At 37.8% G+C, this 18,585-nt stretch overlaps 1 protein-coding gene across 1 annotated transcript in view; it reads right to left on the bottom strand.

Moving 5' to 3' along the window:
• Window positions 1-456, bottom strand: part of Snx7 (sorting nexin 7) — a 93,268-nt gene extending 92,812 nt beyond the window's left edge. Inside the window, exon 1 of the mRNA XM_051165994.1 lies at window positions 269-456. Coding sequence (XP_051021951.1) covers window positions 269-430 — 162 coding nt within the window. The 5' untranslated portion in view covers window positions 431-456. The remainder of the gene's footprint in view (window positions 1-268) is intronic.
• Window positions 457-18,585: the final 18,129 nt, after the last annotated feature.

The following is an 18,585-nucleotide window of genomic DNA, read 5'->3' on the forward strand; positions in this document are numbered from 1 at the left end:
GCAGTTTCAAGCCACCCGCCCTGGTAAGGAATGTCCTGTCAAGCTAGGAAGAATGGAAAGAGGAAGCGAGGGCAGGGAATCAGAACTTTTCAGACTCCCTAAACCTTGGCACTGCCACTAGTAAGGTCAAAGTGCTGAGGAGGGAGCGGCTGGTTCAGTCTGGTTTTACTGTCCCCAGCTCCGGATCTGTCGGGGAGTTGAGTCACCCTGGAACTTTCCCTGGTCAGACAGCCCCCGCCAAGGCCACTGCTATGTCCCCTGCCCTCACCTTACTGAACACCTCCAGGTCATCCTCCTCCTCGTCCAGATCCAACACATTGGCCTGCAGCAGGCTGCAGGAACCGCTGCCGCTCGGGATCGGGGCGCCGCCCCGCGGGCTCTCCCCGACTGCCAGCTCCGAGGAGCCCGAAGCCAGGCGTTCGCCATCCATCCCGACAGTGCGCGCCCAGCCGGCCGCCTCAGCCAGCCCGGCTTCCCCGCGCGCGCCCATTGGTTCCCAAGGCGCCCTGCGCCTCCCCGGCCAGCCCAGCTCCTGCCCCTTCGGCCTTGCGCAGACGCGGAACTGCGGGAGACCGCGGCGGCTGGCCTGGGCGGAGTGCAGCCGGGCCTGAGAATCCCTCCAACCTGGCTCCAGGCTGCTGCCTGGCGTGAGGTCCCCGACTCTAGCAACCTTGCCAGGGTAGGCAACGGAGACTCTGAGGACAGGAGGTGGCGTTCTCGCGCCTACAAGGCTAAAGGCCACCAGGTTTGTGTGTGAGGTGGCAGGATCTGGATGCAGGACCAGCGGACCCAGCTTTATTTCTTGAACCGAAAGGTGCCCTTTTCCTGGGTTGAGACCCTCTTCCCCTCCAGTCTGTCTTTACAAAGATTAATGCAAAAATAAAAAACACCAGAACTTCCTGGTTTCGATTGATTACCCAGTGATTGGACTTTGTGATAGTTTTACTGTCAAGTCAAGGAAGCTGAGGCTGAAAAATTAGTTTCAGCTACTTTCTAATGTAACTCTCTCCTGGAAGTCTTCCTAAAGTAATGTGCAAGAATGTTTCCAAGCTCCAAGCACTGCCAGCAGGCCTGGGTATTGCAAGGAGAAAGAAACTGTCTTGCATGCTTTTTCTTACTGCCAGTTCAAAGCTGAAACTATTTAGCTGTTTGTTTATTGCTTATTTTTTATAGATACAAAATTAATGAAAAATTGAATACAAATTGATATATGTTAGAGCTAGCTTCATTTTTTTTTAAAATGTATTCCTTTCAGTCTTACTGTTTTTCTTCTCTCCTTAAAATCTGTAAGAAAATGAACATTCGTATAAGAGCCAAGTAGTGCATGCCTGTGGTTTCAGCACAGGGCAGGAAGAGGCTAGAGGACTTCCAGTTTGGGGCCAGCTAATTTTAACACATGAAGACACAATGTAAAAAGAAAAGAAAAGTGGGGAGGGGAAAGACGGATAAAAGTGATTCCCAGTTTAAATATTTTTATTTCTGATTATGAGACAGTTCCTTAATATATTCCTTTTTAACTATTCAAGAGCCTGCCATCTGTTTCAAGATATGACCGACAAAGCATCCAGCCTCACCACTGGCCACTTCAATATACAAATTTGTTTCTTTGCCTTATAGCTTCTGTCCCCAAAATACTGTGTTCTGACTGTCTTCCAGGAATTATCCATAGTCCCATCAATTGCAGTAAGACTTGTAAAATGGCAGTCTGGTGCCAAATTCTCCTATGGCTTTATCATACAGATTGTGTGCTTCATGCGTGTGTCTTATATTCGTTTATAAAAAAAAAAGTAGCAATTTTTAGGTTGAGAACCATGAAATATGTTACAAAAGCATATTACCAGACATACTTATTCAAAATGACTCTTTGCTAAGTTCTACAAAGAATGCAAGTTATTAAAACAATTTATGTTTTCATCTCTAATCTCGCTGCACCTATGGAGAAAAGTCTGAGGTTTCCAATTTCCAAACTTGAACCAGGCAACTCTTAATGATACTGTGACTCACAGAGTTACCCAGAGAACATAGAAAGCAGACTCAGAAGGTCAGTAGAACAAATGACAGATACACAGATCACAGCCATATGAGTTGATGCAAATACTTTTGGCACTATTGCCTGATTCTAAGAAGCTGGACCACCTTCATATGTTGCCATGGACCCTGATGTCCTTGAGGTCAGCACTGTATTTTTGTTTTGTTTTCTGCTTTTGTTGTTGTTGTTTGTTTGTTTCTTTGGAGAACATACCTACAATTTTCATAAAAATGGTCCCACTGTTCTATCTCTTTTTGTCCCATGTTTGACCAGAGTCATGAGGTATCTTGAAGTTTCCCAAGGAAGGGAGTTTTCTAAACTTGGAAACCCATATTGATCCTGGTCATCAAAGATAAAGAGGAGGACAATAAGATAAAAGAGGGAAATCCTACAATAATTCACAGCTTTTCCCATCCAACAGCCAAACCACCTTTTTTCTTCTGATACTCAGCCCCAGCTTAATGCAAAATACACGTCAGTCATAACTCAGGTACCTAGGACTAGAGTTGCCGTGAAAGGGAGGGAAGCCTCTGGGCAGCCAGTGCATATTGTACATCACCCTGTAGCTGTTCCATTTGACTCTTGAATTCTTTGTTTTCCATTAAAGGGGATTGTCACAGGATTCTTTAATGGAGGAATTCTTATTGGCTGCTGAAGCCTTTACAACAACAATGTCCAACACATTGAGTAGTGGTATAGCATTGAAAGTACTGGCTCGGCCTTTTCCCTTTATCTCCTGGACTATTCACATGATTGCTATTCTTCATAATAGACTAATGCCAATTGAAATAAGGAAGAAAAGGATAGACATTCAGAGCTAAACCTAAGGACAGTGATGAAGGTCAATCCTAAGAGGCAAAGCTTCTAGAACAGTGCTTTTCCACCATCCTAATGCTGGAAACTTTTAATACAGTTCCTCATGTTGTTGTTACCCCCACACACTCCATAAAATGCTTATGGTGCTACTTCATAACTAATTTTTCCATGGTATGAATTGTAATGTAAGGATCTGATATTTCTGGTTCTCTTAGGCAATCTCTGTGTATGAGTTATTCGACCTCCAAAGGGGCAACTACCCATAGGTTGAGAACTCCTGTTCTAGTATGCTTTGTGGGTGTATACTCTGCCTGGAGAGAGAAAGACCTAGAAATATACATCTACATCAATTCATGGCTAGTTGCACATAGTAGGGTTGGATTGCCAGAGAACGGAAAGGCACATTGGTGAAGGGAGCTGAAGGAAGTATATGGCTGGACTCTTCAGAATGATTATAACCTAAGGTATTTTAGCATGTGAAACATCCCACAGGAAGAGTGCATACTGCAAAGGTGACTCACAGATAAGGTAGAAAGAATTACGCACTCTGGGATAACTCTCCCATGACAGAGTTCATGTGCAGGTCAGTAATATTGGCATTCTTTCACCAATGTTGGCCTGGCTGATTCTACTATTGCATGTCTAGTCTGCCTACAACACACATCAGTAATGATATCGTTCCTGTGGCAACATGACTGGTATATGGGACAAAAGCCAGCACCCCCATCTGGCAGGAGACTGATTACATTGGACTTCTGTTCTTGAGGATTGCATACAGAGTAGTCGTTTTCACTAAAACGCACACATTCTAGATATGAATGTACATTCGCCATCATTAAAATTTCTGACATCACTGTGAATGGATTAACCAAATTCTCAATATAAGCATTGCACATAGTATAACATCTGATCAAAAAGCACATTTTCAGCATCGGGAGCCACCATAGGCTTACAAGTAATCAGTTCATCATCTGTTACATAGCCTGGACATTACAAAGAACAAAATATGGACTGGCTTAGTGAACAGTGTTACTGTTCTTTGCGGGAGTCTAAGAAGGTGCAGTATGTACCATGCACAGGGATACAGTAAGCTTATCTGAGTTCATGTGAATGGAACATGGAGGCCCATGATTGACTAATGAAAGTGAGAGTGACATTGTCACTATATCCCTCATAACACACTAACATGCACTTTGTTTTCCATCTATCCTTTCTGGCTCAGAAGCAACTATCCTCATTACTATTGTTGTTGCTGTTATTAGTGTTGAGTTGGTGTCAGTTCATTGGCCAAGACAGATCACATAGCACTACTCAATATAGAAAGAGCCATGAAGTACAATCTCACTGTGTGTTCAGTAGGCAGTGAGTCAAAAATATTTTTAATAGCACAAATGACGGTTGTAACCTTTAAGCAGTTAATGCTAGGTGCTTAACACGAGGCAAAGACAAGCTAATACAGGGGCTATGACCTCAAGGCTGTGATTATTACCCAATTATCTGAAAGTACACAGTTCTTTACATGAAATTTCTTACTGGCTTTGACAACTCAGGCGTGTATTTCAAGTTATTAACTTTAATTTTCTCATCAGCAAAGTAACGATAGTTAATAATAGATACTTCAAAGGTTATGAAGATCAAAGTAACTAATATAGAGGAACTAAGTATCTATCTAAATCTTAATTGTTTTATTGCTTTTTACTGCTGGCATTATTGACGTAAGTAGTAGTATCAGGCTGCCACGTTTGCCCTGTAATTGCATTCAGAGTCCCAAGCAGTGTAGCTCTCACTAAAATATGTTGTTTTCAATGGTACTGTAGTACACTGGAAATTCCAAGTCCCTTGTCACTTTTTTTTTTTTTATTCAACAAATAGAAACACTGTGAAATTATAAACAGGCACAATTTTAAACATATTTAATTTAGGATATCTCAACAAGCATGGACTGTGCTTGTAATTCCATGATCTGAGAAGCCTACTCCTGTCTTGACCCTGCCTTAAAATACAGAGATTAGGCATGATGATCAGTCAGAATTTGAAGCACATGTGTTATTTAACACCATGGAAAACTCAGAGTGAGGGTGGCTTCTAGGCACAGTTGATCATTGTTCAAGAAATGTTACCCAGTTCCTTTTATGAGTGGACTGACTTTATAACAGCTTGATATTGTTGATAGGAAAGATGTTTTCTTCAAGGCTGTCAAACACAAATAGCCAAACACTAAGAACATAACATTTATATAATTCCTGATTGTGCCATGGTTCTTCTTACTGTAGGTAGTTTATTGTATATATGTGTAATAATATAAATGTATATATAAAAATAAAAATGTTTAATTAAGACAATAAAAATAAAGAAAAATCTGCTTCTAAAGTGTTGATTTTTTTTTTAACTGAAAGAAATTTTCATTGTTTTCTAGCGTCCTCATCTCACTGCATTGCCTTTGCAGGAACAAAGATTAGTCAGAACGCAGCCAAAGCTTCATACAGAGTCAATTTTATCTGTAGTTCCCTTGAAGATACTCTATTTTTTACTTAAACTTGACAAACAATTGTTCCTGTACAATATTTCGCTGATAAAGGTATTGCTTTACATTCTGGTGATAACCTTGAAGGAAGGTGCTCTTGGATATAGAGGAACACTTTCATAAAAGTGAGCCTAAGGATGGTTTAAATCTTAATTCACACTGCATAAGATTTACCTATGTAAAAGGCTCAAGTCAGAGGTCCACAATCATTGGTTGTACAGACATCAACAAAGTAAATTGTAAAACGTAGTCATCGCCCACAAGGAAGGCTCTGCCTACTTTAGCAGTCAGTCCCAAGTACACCCAGGCTCAGGCCTTAGAACTACTGATCTAAGGTTCCAATCTCTAGTTTTGTCCATAGTGCACATTTCACAAGTAACAACAATAACAACAACAACAACAACAACAACAACAACAACAACAATAATAATAAATAGTAGCTTGTCTTTTGTGACTGACTTGCCATTCAGCATGATATTCCTAAGATTTAACTCCTATGACTCCTTATGCCTTTCAATCCATTCTGTGCCTTAGTTTAGCCTCTTGGAACACTGACACTTTTAAATCCTTTCATAGCCATTGTTTAATACACATGTATATGCATGCATGTGTGTATGAGTCCCCTAAGCATAACATGAAATCTGAGACTCTAGAACTATGAAAATTAAATTTCTCTTGTATTAACCACATAGTCCATGGTATTTTTGTTATAACAACCTGAAAATTATTATTCACAAAGAGGTTTGTTGCTATAAGAAACACATAAAAATGTGAAATAGCTTTGAAATTGAGTAAGAGGCAGACACTGAAAACGTCTTGAAGTTAGAATTAAGAGAGATGATTGGGTGAATCAACAGTTGGCTGTGAGGGTTCAGGAGAGGAGGAATGCATACAATGAACACTACCATGGTTCAAGGCCTCAGCTAGAAACAAGAGCATGGTATTGGAAAATAGGAAAGGCTAGTGTAAAGTAGCAAGAACACAGCTGAATTATGTTCTGATCTCGGTGCTTTGTGATCTCCATGAGAAATGGAATTGAATGTTTGGTGAAGGTAACTTCTGAGGAAAACATCAAAGGGGCTGTATGGTTTGTCCTTGAGTGTGGTAAGAAAGATGGATTAAGGACAATACGTGCAGTAAACATCAAACCCCTACTCAGATCTAGCCAATGGACAGGACATTCTCCACGGTTGAGTGGAGAGTGCGGACTGACTTTCACACGAACTCTGGTGCCCTATATTTGACCACGACCCCTGGATGAAGAGGCCTGGTGGCACTGAGAGGAAGGATAGCAGAGTACCAAGAAGAAACTTGATACCATATGAGCATATACAGGGGGAGGAGGTCCCCCTCAGTCACAGTCAGAGGGGAGGGGAGTAAGGGGGAAAGTAGGGGGGGAGGAATGGGAGGATACAAAGGATAGGATAACAATTGAGATGTAATATGAATAAATTAATAAAATATATTATAAAAAAAGAAAGATGGATTAGAAGAGTTACTCAAAACTCAAAATTTTAGGAAAATTTTAGCTTTTGTATTTTAAAAAATAAAAGAAAGAAATACAGAGAAAATTAAGGAGTGTGGGTAAATTAGAAGATAATCTTACAGGTCAGGCTCCTCACTTGAAGCCAGCTTCTTTTTATCGAGATACTGGGGAAATCAGTCAATCATCTGGACAGAAGGCAAGATCCCCTGTCCTAGACAAATGGCATGACCCAGAAGCCTTTCTAAGGCCACATGGGAGAAGATTTCCCATGCAAAAGTCTCAAGTTTAAGATCTTGAGGGTTGGTTTATTCCAAAGAAACAGTCTTTCTGCAGAGGTTCATCTTCACATTCTGTGCCCCACTATGTAGTCACCCTAAGTTAAACTCTAGAAGAATATATGCTGATTCACAGTCCTGGTATCCAAGTAAGACAGAGGTTATGGCTATTATATCTATGTTGCCGAAGATGTCTCATAGAACCACAGCACCCAGGTACAGAGACCCACCAGTGTCTCGGACCACCAAAACAAAACAAAACAAAAAAAATAAGTCCTAAGTAGGACATATAAAGAGAACCGAATTCATAACCTCAGATTAGTCCAACCAATGGTCTATAATTATGGTTTGAGAGAATATCAAATGTGGCTGCAGCCAGTAAGACTCACGAGCACTGATCTAGCAGAGTGAGTCCTGGAGCATCAGTCCACACATACAGATAATAACAGTCTTGATTCTCCCTCATGAGCTACAGCTATCCTAAATAGAGGGGTAAACACACTGATGACCTTCTCTGGAATGACGAACCAACCAACTCTATACTGGTGATGGTTATTCTGTTTGATGACATATTAGGCAGCTTTTGTACCATGATAAAATACCAGAGTCGATTTTGTTTCAAGGTTCAGCTGCTTGAATCTATGATTCTACTTGTGGCCAGAACAAACTTCATGGCATATCAGTGACTACGACTTTAACACATGTTTCTTTGAGAGACCCATACTCAAATAATCCAAAGCGAAAAAAAAAAAAAAAAAAAAAAAAAAACCAAAAAACAAACAAACAAACAAACAAAAAAAAACATGGACCCGTATAAGATGATATAAAAAATTTACTTTTGACACACACAGTAATATATTTGTAACAAAAGAATTCATGAAAACTACAGTTGGTATTTTTGCTTTTATTTTTTATTCAACACTTCTGTTACTGCTCTGCAGTTGTAACTCATATTTATAATTAGCCTAAGATACCTCTGTCAATTTCTACTCTGTCTTCCCTTTGCCTTAAACAAGCCCCTCAGCTGGTTGTATCATTTTACCTCAGTATGTGACCCAAGTCTCCACTCCAGTGTGGGCTAGGCCGTTAGCAGTCTTACGAGCTTTGAGTTGTTGTAATTTTCCATTAGCTCTCCATCATAATTGACCTTAATGATCTTTAATGTATATATGACTTTCTCACGTACTCTGGTGCCTCACATTTGACCATGTCCCCTGAAAGGGGAGACCTGGTGGCACTCAGAGGAAGGACAGCAGGTTACTGAGAAGAGACTTGATACCCTATGAGCATATACAGGGGGAGGTAATCCCCCTCAGGAACAGTCATAGGGGAGGGGAATAACGGGAAAAGGGGAGGGAGGGAAGAATGGGAGGACACAAGGGATGGGATAACCATTGAGATGTAACAAGAATAAATTAATAATAAAAAATTTAAAAAAAAAAACCATTCAGCTGTAAAGAAAAATAAAATCATGAACATTTTTGGTTAAAAAAAAAAGAAAAGAAAAGAAATATATGCCCCGACAGCAGGAAGGCAGGTGGAGGACTGGCCATTCCAAAACCAACACCATGGGGAAAGTTCCAGCAACAACACAGTCTGCTTTTCACATAGAACAAAAACGTGCTGCCTGAGTGTTTGGGACGAGAAGAGCAAAGATCTCTGCCCAAGTCCCATTGGAGTGAAAGTCAAGAAAACCATTTCCTGTGAAAGAGGAGGATCATGAAGGTAAATTGTTTCCCCTCAGAAGCCTCTGACTCCGTGCAAACAGTTTTCTGTTGTCTCTGGTGCCTGAGGGTTCACTTGTCTTTCAACCTTTGCTTGTTTTTCCTGTTGAATGTTTAACTTTTATTGTCGGAAAACAATTTTAATTAAAAAAAAAAAAAGCTTATAAAAAAAAATAAAAATAAATCCAAAAAAACAAAACAAAAACAAAACAAAACAACAACAACAACAAAAAAAAAAAAAAACAAAAAAAAAACAACAACAACAACAACAAAAAAGAAATATATGCCCCAAGGATTCCCTTCTCTTCTAGGCAGAATTTTTTCTTAGTCCTTAATTATATTGTGGAGAGGCCTAATTTCCTCTTGGTTGTTAATGTGAAAGTTAGTAAAATCAAAACTGAGTCATTTTTCTCAACTCTAATAAACAAATACCAAAGTATAGAAAGAGGTCAATCTTAGAAGGTTGGGTTATATGATAGCAACAATCAGAAAAGAGTATCAGAACCACCAGTGTGCACACAGGCTAGCACAGACTCATACAAAAAGTACTAAACAAAGACATGCTTTGCAATTCTCTGTTCAACTTCAGACCAATGGCACCACTGTTCTTGATGATTGTGGCCAGAGATTATTGTTTCAAAGTATTTGACGCAATCCTCCTCCTTTTTATCTTTAGAAGACTCCTTTGGCCACAACCACTCTGCATATGACTATGCTTCACTAAGGCATGAGCATTTGTACTTCAGTGCTCGACTATTCTAAACTATTATTCTCTGGAGAACCTTTAATTGTTTTATTGGTGTTTTCATTGGTTTCAATCACATCAGTCAACACAGTAACTTCTTTCTTTTCCTGCTGGTTCAAGGGAGGCATAAAGAAATCTTAACCCCCAACTCAATAGTGTCATTGTTGGATTCCCTGGTGGACACATTCCTTCCTCTGTAACTTAGACTTCTTCTAGTAAGGCAGATAAGAGCACAAGAAACAGCATTTTGCTCTTGGATTACTGAGGATAGCACTTTTTTTTTTCTAATACGTTTTTTCTGGACTGGTGTATCCTACTTGTGGAATGAGGAATCACCCCAAACATACAGGGTTTTAGGCATGCAATCCTTTTTGAGAAACTTGCCCAGATAGATGGTCTACCTGGCAAAGAACACTAGAAATTATATAATTCTCATACTGCTTAACCATTGGCTAGTTCTACAATACAAGGACAAATACCTCATTGTCATTTTAATGCATATAGGAAAATCTGAGAAAAATTTGAATTTATCTATGATATTACAAGGTTGCCAAATGCAATTAGCCAAACCACCTTGAATGTGACATTCATATGATCCCTGATTTTTTTTGTGGTTCTTCTTGCTGTACATAATTTTTCTACTTATGTGTAATAAGATAAATATATATGCCAAAAAATCTTTTAGAAAAAGCATTCAACAAAAATTCAGTCTGATAAAATAAAAAACAAAATTCTCTAATGTCTACTCAACATTACTGGAGATCACATGCAGGCATTTCATACAAGAGATTGTTAATATTTTATGTCAACCTGGCTGGTCCTCAGACAGTGGTGGTTGGTAGTCTGGGTGAAGCAAATTGCTACTGTCCTCCTCCCCTAGTTAGATACACCTCATTTAACCAACTAAATGACTGAATAGAACAGAAACAGTGCATCTGGCTGTTCACTTGTCTAAGAAGAGGAAAACATCAGGTATGAATTATTCAGTTTCTCATGGGCCATGCCCAGTTGTTGCATCTGAATGGTCAAAGGACTTACAGGAATATGACTAGAAAATTGGTTACCAGGAAATCTGCTGATAGTGTGTTGTCTGTGGGAAGATCTCCCTTTTTGTCCAAAAATCTTGAAAATATTTTATCCCATTTGAGTGCTCACTAATCAAGTGTGTGAAATGATACATTGTATAGATGCCATTTAAATTATTTCCTTGGACTTTCTTTCCATCACCCAATTTAAAAAATTGATCATGGAAGACATAAATGAACACTAAGTTTTCAACTTTTAAAATTTCCTGGGGAGAACAATCCATAACAGAGGTATTAGCTTGATTCAATATCACTTTTATCTCATATTCTTAAAGGTTAGAGAATAAAGCTGGAGACTCTTGCAGATAGACTTCTAGAACAAATCAGTGTTGATCAAGATGCGTTCTTTAAAATTTTAAAGGAAAAAATGGAGGGTATCATCTCCTTCATATCATTTATTTATTTTACAGATTTGTTTACTTTTATTTTTGTGTGTATTGGGGTTTCTGCCTGCATATATTTGTGCATACCACTTACATGTGCAGTGTCCAGAGATGCGAGAAGAGGGCACAGGACTCCCAAGTCTGCAGTCACAGATGATTATGTGTGAGGCCTGAGTACCATGAACCAGAGAGGAGCTGGTCAGGATTAGGAGTGTGGTCGAGTCCTGTCCAACCCCAGATATCTCCTCTACAGAACAGTAGGAGTGGGGACTATTCGACTGGATGTCCTGATGCACATAGTCCTGCGCACTCCATCTTTGCCCATACCCCCAGGTCAATTAGTTAACTTCCACTCTCCTCATAAAGTCAAGTCCAGCAATCACCTGGAACTCCTTTTCATGCAGACAAGGCATTTCCAGCACCTTACCCCAGGCCAACAATGTACACTCACCCCAAAAGCCTCCACCCACTTGCCAATGGTTCAAATAGTCTTTTTTCCACCCAATTTAGCGAGTTGATCAATGAAATCTGCCTCTGGAGACTGTTCTCATGCACTCATGAACTAACTGAGGTCTCCATCACTCCACTGGGAATGGCAGGAAGGCAGAGCCCCCAAACAGCAGTTATGAGCCTCTATGTAGGGACTCGGAGTTGAACCTAGGTCCTCTGTCATAAGAGCTAGAACCATCTTTCCAGTCCTCCCTCATTTCTTAAGCACACTAGTGGAAATATGCAATTTTGCTGCTTCAATTGTTCTCCCGGCAGCAGTTTCCCAGGACCCATTCACCACTATCTTCCGACATGTTTAATCTACTTTTGGTGGAAGCAGTGGGAGGTGTTTTGTTGTTTTGTTTTATTTTAACTTCTGCACAGTGTATGATTTAATTGGTAAGGATTTTTTATTGTTTTAAGAGATATTCCTGAAAAGCCTAGTGAAGATCTTTTATTCCAAGCCTTTCTAGCAAATATTAAGTTGAAATCTATTTTATCTGCATGATTACAATATAAATATTTATTTATTGCATTGAAGCAAGCGTGATTGATACAGCAAGGCACCACTGATGCATAAATGTACCATTTCCTCCTGTGAAAAAATGACTAAATTCAGTAATGGAACCATCTGGCTAATCCTATGATGAAATGATCCAGTTACTGAAAGGAATAAACAGCAGGTAGATTCATCAAAAGTAATCAGATGTGATTATTAATGCAAACAGTGCAACACATGATGTCAGTTTTATAACATGAACAGTGAATATGTATGTGGACAGTAATGTATTTTAATTTTTCTATGTATGTAATGCACATAAAATAAATATTACATGCTTGTGATTTCCAAGGGAAACCCATTATTGTTTCTTGATTTATACAAAATTTAAATTGTTAAAAGTTTGTGTTGTCGTCTAGTTCAATCATTATGTTTCCTGAGCAGTTTTCTATTGCTCTAACTTCTTTTTTCTTTTTGGTATTGGGCATTGAACTAAGGGCCTTGTCATGAAGGCAAGCACTCTACCATTGACCTACATTTCCCAGTCCTGTTCCGTTTTATTCTCACCAATATTCCCTCTGTGGTCATTCTGTCACTTACTGCAGCCTCGGGGTGTGGCTCTCCTCCCTTCTTTCTAATAAATCACCATGCAATTGATGTGTTTGATCTCTTCATTGTGGGAATTTTAATACTCTATGTATTCATCTGCTTTTTGGTACACATTCCTTTATTTTTCTTCCACCTGAATTATTATTCAAACCTGAGGAGTTCAGAGTTCCTGGAAAAGCAGAGTCACTGGGCATGATCACTGGTTATCAGTATAATGGTTGTCAGTGATGCAGTTCACTTCCCTCCTCAATGATGCTCTTGTTTTTGTTTTTGTTCAACTCTGATTATTACTCCACATGATGACCAATTTAAAATGTCTTATTAACCTTGGCCTTCTGCCATCAAATGACTTCATCTAGTATTTTCTAAAGAAAGTAAGGCTCCAACTTTTAAACACAGAGGTTGAGTTGTGTCTTTCCACATGAAAAACTGCCTTCTCCAAAGTAATGTGATGGCCAAAAGGTTGCTCATTCTGGAAATGCCATTTGGACAATCAAGAGAATTTTGAGACTGTAGGAAGATATTCTGAAAACAAAGTTGATTTTATAAAGTGAGTGGATACTAAGATGAGAAAAATCTATGGATCAACAGTGATGGTACTAAGTGTTTAAAAATAATTAGGCATGTCTGAAAGCATCCATACCAGAAATCATATTGTTTTATAAAAAGAAATGAACAGTCTGTATCCTATTAATTAAGTCATTTGTATTTTTCCTTGTTAGTTTTTTTTTTTTTTTTTTTTTTTTTTTTACAGTCCAATGCTCTCCACATCCTGAAACCTACCAAACATATGGGTATTTTGAATTAGCTATCTAGCTATCTTGATAATTCCATTTCTGATACACCCACTACAAATGTAGTCATTTGGAAGCACAGTCTATCCTGGTAAACGAGATAGGGGTCTCCCAGTAAAGCCCAATATTAGCTAGCATAAACATTTTTTGTCTGTTTCTATAGGAGAAAATGTCACATTTTTGGTTGTCACGTGATTTCAAGACAAATTCACATGTCATTTATTTTGAGTACCTAATTCATCTATAAAAGTCTATTTGAGATACCTAATCTCATACTACTGGAAACAGATGCTGTCATAGCTTTAAATTCTTAAATCAGCCTTAATAATGTATTACTCATACTTGATATAGTCTACAATTTTTAAATGTACATTCTGATGAGTTTTGACACTTATATGTAGTTGTATATCCATACCCCAAATTATGATATAAAATATGCTCATCAATCAAAACATTTATTGGTACCACTTTGTCATATATTTAAGAAATCTTTAAATTCACTAATTTTATCTTAAACTATAATGAATTTAACATATGTGCATATGTTAAACTTTATTTATAGATAATTTGTAGATGAATACTTCTTTTTATCATTTTCTATATGTTTTAAGAATTATATTTCTGGGGTAACTTTAGTGAAGAAATGGAAAGAATTGTTTTGTAGAGGATAGCAACTCCATTAAATCATTTCTTTAAAGAGGGACGTGAATACATATGCATGGATTAAAAAAGAGAAAGAGATGCATGTTGAAGGGGGAAGCCTACTTTCATTTGAACCTATCATGCTAACCAATCACACATTGCAGCCCCTTTTTCCATATAGTCCCCCACATAGGCATATTTTTTTAGTTATTATATTGACTAATATTTAGAGGCTTAAGGGAAATAACTAGACTATTTCAAAATGCAAAGTAATAACACTAAAATATTAATAATAGTATTTCCCATGATCTTCCAGTGTATTGGAAGTGAAATGATGTGTTCTTTAAAGACAGAAGCTTTGTCTAGGACCCCACTTTGTATTTAAATGGATGTATCAATGTGTGCGTATTGAGTAACTCCAAGGTTATGAATTCAATGTACACTTAAATATTCAGTGTAAATACTCTTGATTTTGGATAAAATGGTGAAGAAGACACACATAAACATTGAACTCACAGGATGTGCATTCTAGACAGGTAACCACGAAATGATGATAGTACGTGGTCTGTGTTGTATGGTTAAGCAGAAGGTACTCAGAGAGCTCCTGACTTCCGATGTGTGGGATCACGAAAAGAGTCTTGAAGGAAATACCCACTACACCGAAAATTAGAAGATGATTATTGGTGATGTTGGTGAGGTGATGGGATGTGTAAAGACATAGAAATGGTGAACAAAATTATCCTAAAGTCTTCAGTGGACAGAAATAATGAGAGAAATTCCAAAGACATAGTGTTAAGTGAAGGTGAGCAATGGATACTCGCCTGGGATTGGATGGGAGTGCTGTGAGTTCAAGGCTCACCTGGCCTACAAAGTGAGTCTAGGATAGCCAAGGCTACACAGAGAAACACTGTCTCGGAAAACCAAAATAAATAAATAAATATAAAAAATAGTTATATTTAGGGATAGATTGCTTACACTGTTATAAACAATAACATATCCTATTATATACCCTGATAAACAATATACTAAATTGGCAGAAGAAGAAAACTGACTCCTGCAAGTTGTACTGTCTCTGACTGATATAGATATGACACCCCTGCCACCATATGCAGAAAAATAAATAAATGAATGTAAAAAAATATTTTAAATAAATAAGCTTTATTAAAGACAATTAAGAACTTTAGTAGTCTTTTTAAGAAACCAAGACTCCCAGCTCCTTTAAGATATCCCTCTTCTCATCGCTACATCTATCTCTTTTTCCCTACTTTGAAACTCATATTCCTAGGACTCTCAGACACTGATGAAGGTGAACTTACTCTGCCAGAATTTTATTTCAACCATCATTATGTTGTGTGGGTTTCATGTCGGTATGAAAGAAGTTTCCAAAGTCTTTTGCTAACCTCAAATCTTAGACTAGTGATAAATTATTTATACAAGGTATCTAGATTGTCTCTCTGTTACAGAACAAGATTGATTTTGTCCAAAGTAAAATGGTAGATTGTTCCAGAAGGAGAAAGGGGGAATATGGAACAAAACTGAATAGATACAAAAGCTTACGTAAAGAATATAAATTTACTTCTCAAATTCAAACCTAAGATTTGATGTTCATTTATAAGAGTTTTAAAGGAAGTGCTAGTATCAAATACCAACACAAAAGAAAAATTTGTCCTTGCTAAAATATGACAGAAAGTTTGTCAGTTATTTTCTGCTTTTTATAAAACATTATGCTTTTATTCCCACCTTCTTATAACCTGCCTAGAAGACAAAAAATGCATCCTATCAGACACTTTTCTGTGTCTCAAGTTGATAGTGATGTTTAATTTGTTGCTCACCTCCCTGTGTCCCTGGTTTTTCTCTGTGATATTATAAAATACCCGTTTACTCTGTCTCACATGGGGGTCAGCTGCCATATTGTGTTTGCAGTGAGGAAACAGGGAGAGAGAGAGATGCTTAGCTTACTGTCTCAGGCCTCTTTGCACTGGGATCCCTCACAGTCTGGGTGAGCTTTCCTACTTCAATTAAAACTCTCTAAGACTACCTCACAGGAGCATGCTTTGATTGTCTCTTGAGTGGTGTTAAATCTGGTCAATTTGACAATCAAGGTTAACTATCCCTGATTAGGATTTCACTTCTATTTCTAGAACACTGCAAATGGCCTGAAAAGCCAAATAATGACAAATCAGAAAATCTTAATGTAAACTCCCTATTCTCCTCTCCTCCTTCTAACCCATTTCATCAAATACACATTTAACATCATTTTCTAGTTCTATTTCTTCAGCGAAGCAACAGGAGAGCATAAGTTTTGAGAAACATGCATTTTGATCTATCCGTATTAAGATTTCATTGTCACAAGGAGAGAAGACAGGGCACTGTGTCCTCACCCTCATCTGTATTAACAACAAACATGGGTATCAAAAGTGATATTTGAAATTAAATAGGTGTTGGGAGCAATAGCATGCTGGTTTGTCAAACGAAAGCAAGTGAGCTTCCTGGAGGCGGCTGCCTCATTCTTGCATGGATGACAAATTGGAGCCCCAGGGATTTTGGCTTCAAGGCTGCTTGTCTCATATGCCTGGTATAATTCAGTTGAGCATGAATAGACCCTCACTGCCTATAGGGTAATGTTATTCCTCCATAGGTGCTACTCTCTCTGTTGGGCAGATTTCCTACAGATGATTTTATAATTCCTGATAATGGTTCCTGAATTGGTTCAGGTACTTTGTAAACACTCCTGCAATATAGCAAAAACTGTAAGGAGCTATATAAATCTCCATGTGAATTACACTAAGAAGAAAAACAGGATTGAAACAAATTAATAATAAAGGAAATACAGTCACTCTAGATTGAGTCCAAGGATAAGGCAGAGGTGTGCACTATGATCAGAAAGACCATGTGTATTACTAAATTATCTTAAACAGCCTGCAATACCACTTTCAGGGTATTGCAGGTAAATTTTGTATTATAATTGAGTTGTATGTATACAATGTCTCATATTACAGTAGCAATATATATAATGTGCGTAAAGTATAAAATTAGACTTATTTTGCATCAATATATGAAATTCTATAATAATGAATTAGAATAACTTTATTTGTGACTAACCATTAATGCCTTAAGTTGAGGTTGAGGAATAGATTCAATGATCTACTTTTTTGTTCTGTCATCCATATATTTCTATATCCTCCCTTCTTTCTTTTCAACTTAGTTGATCAAATCATGGTCATGTCAATTACTAGTTTATTTTTATCACAGGAATACACCAGGCTTAACAGATATATACAATTCTATAGATATATAAGGTAACATAGTTGTATAAAGTCTTCAAAACCTCAGAGACCTACAGGATATGGCATTTAAAGATGCTTTTATTATTTTACAGATTCTTTGACAATAAGACAGGTTAGTTCTTGGCAACACCCAGCCTTCCTCACAGAAGATGATGAGCATCAAAGAACCTCCTTATGGAGATGGCTTCAAACTTGGCAAATCAGCCACCGGGCAAAATGTCCTCATTTCTGCCACAGACAGAATTCTGCCTAAAAATGGGCAAGCTTGGATGCAAGCAGAATCAATGGCCAAACTCTGCCAAGACAGGGTAGGCAAATCTTCAATAGTTCCTGTCTCACAAATATGTCTGTCAGATATATTGAGCATGAAGGCTGAAGATGATGCTCCAACATTATAGAGAGTTTTGGGTGAGTTTTCAGGCAGCTAACTGTCTCTGTCATTTTTTCATTTTGAAAGGTACTAATCTGCACATCAAGTTCACTCAGGTAATTAAGTTTTATTCCTTCTCAAGTCTTTGATGTGGTTGAAGACCAGATAGTTTAGTCTTACAATTAAGCTTAGTTGTTTAGGGGTTAAGATGTTTTTTAGGTCTAGAGAGATGTTTTAAGTTAACAGAGATGAGATATGATGTTGATTTTCATTCAGAATTTTAGACTCACCAAAATAGGAAAGATCTTTCTTTCAAGTTTGTAAGATACAAATAGCCAAATCACTATGAATGTAACACTTATATAATTCCTGATTGTCTCATGGTTCTTCCTGCAGTATGTAGTTTATTTTATTTATGTGTAATAATATAAATGCATTGTAAAAATATTAAAATAAAGACCATATAAATACAGAAACAAAGAATAAATGGTTATCTATACAAGACAAGACAGAATCCCATGTCTTAGAAAAAAAACTAGACATAAAAATTCCTGCCTTGAATACATAACATACATTTGAAATAAGAAAAAGATAAAACTTCAGCTTTAAACTCATAGTGAGCATATAAATAAAACACACTGCTTTAAACTTATAATAAACAAAAATATCTAGTTAGATAGAGTTCTAATGAAGTAACAGAATAAATAGTCCTACTGTAACTCTCCTTTTAAAAAATATTTATTTATTAGTATGAATACAGTGCTCCGCCTGCATGTACACCTGCAGGACAGAAGAGGGCATCAGTTTGTATTATAGATGGCTGTGAGC

Source organism: Acomys russatus, chromosome 23, assembly GCF_903995435.1.
Source record: "Acomys russatus chromosome 23, mAcoRus1.1, whole genome shotgun sequence".
NCBI lineage: Eukaryota > Metazoa > Chordata > Mammalia > Rodentia > Muridae > Acomys > Acomys russatus.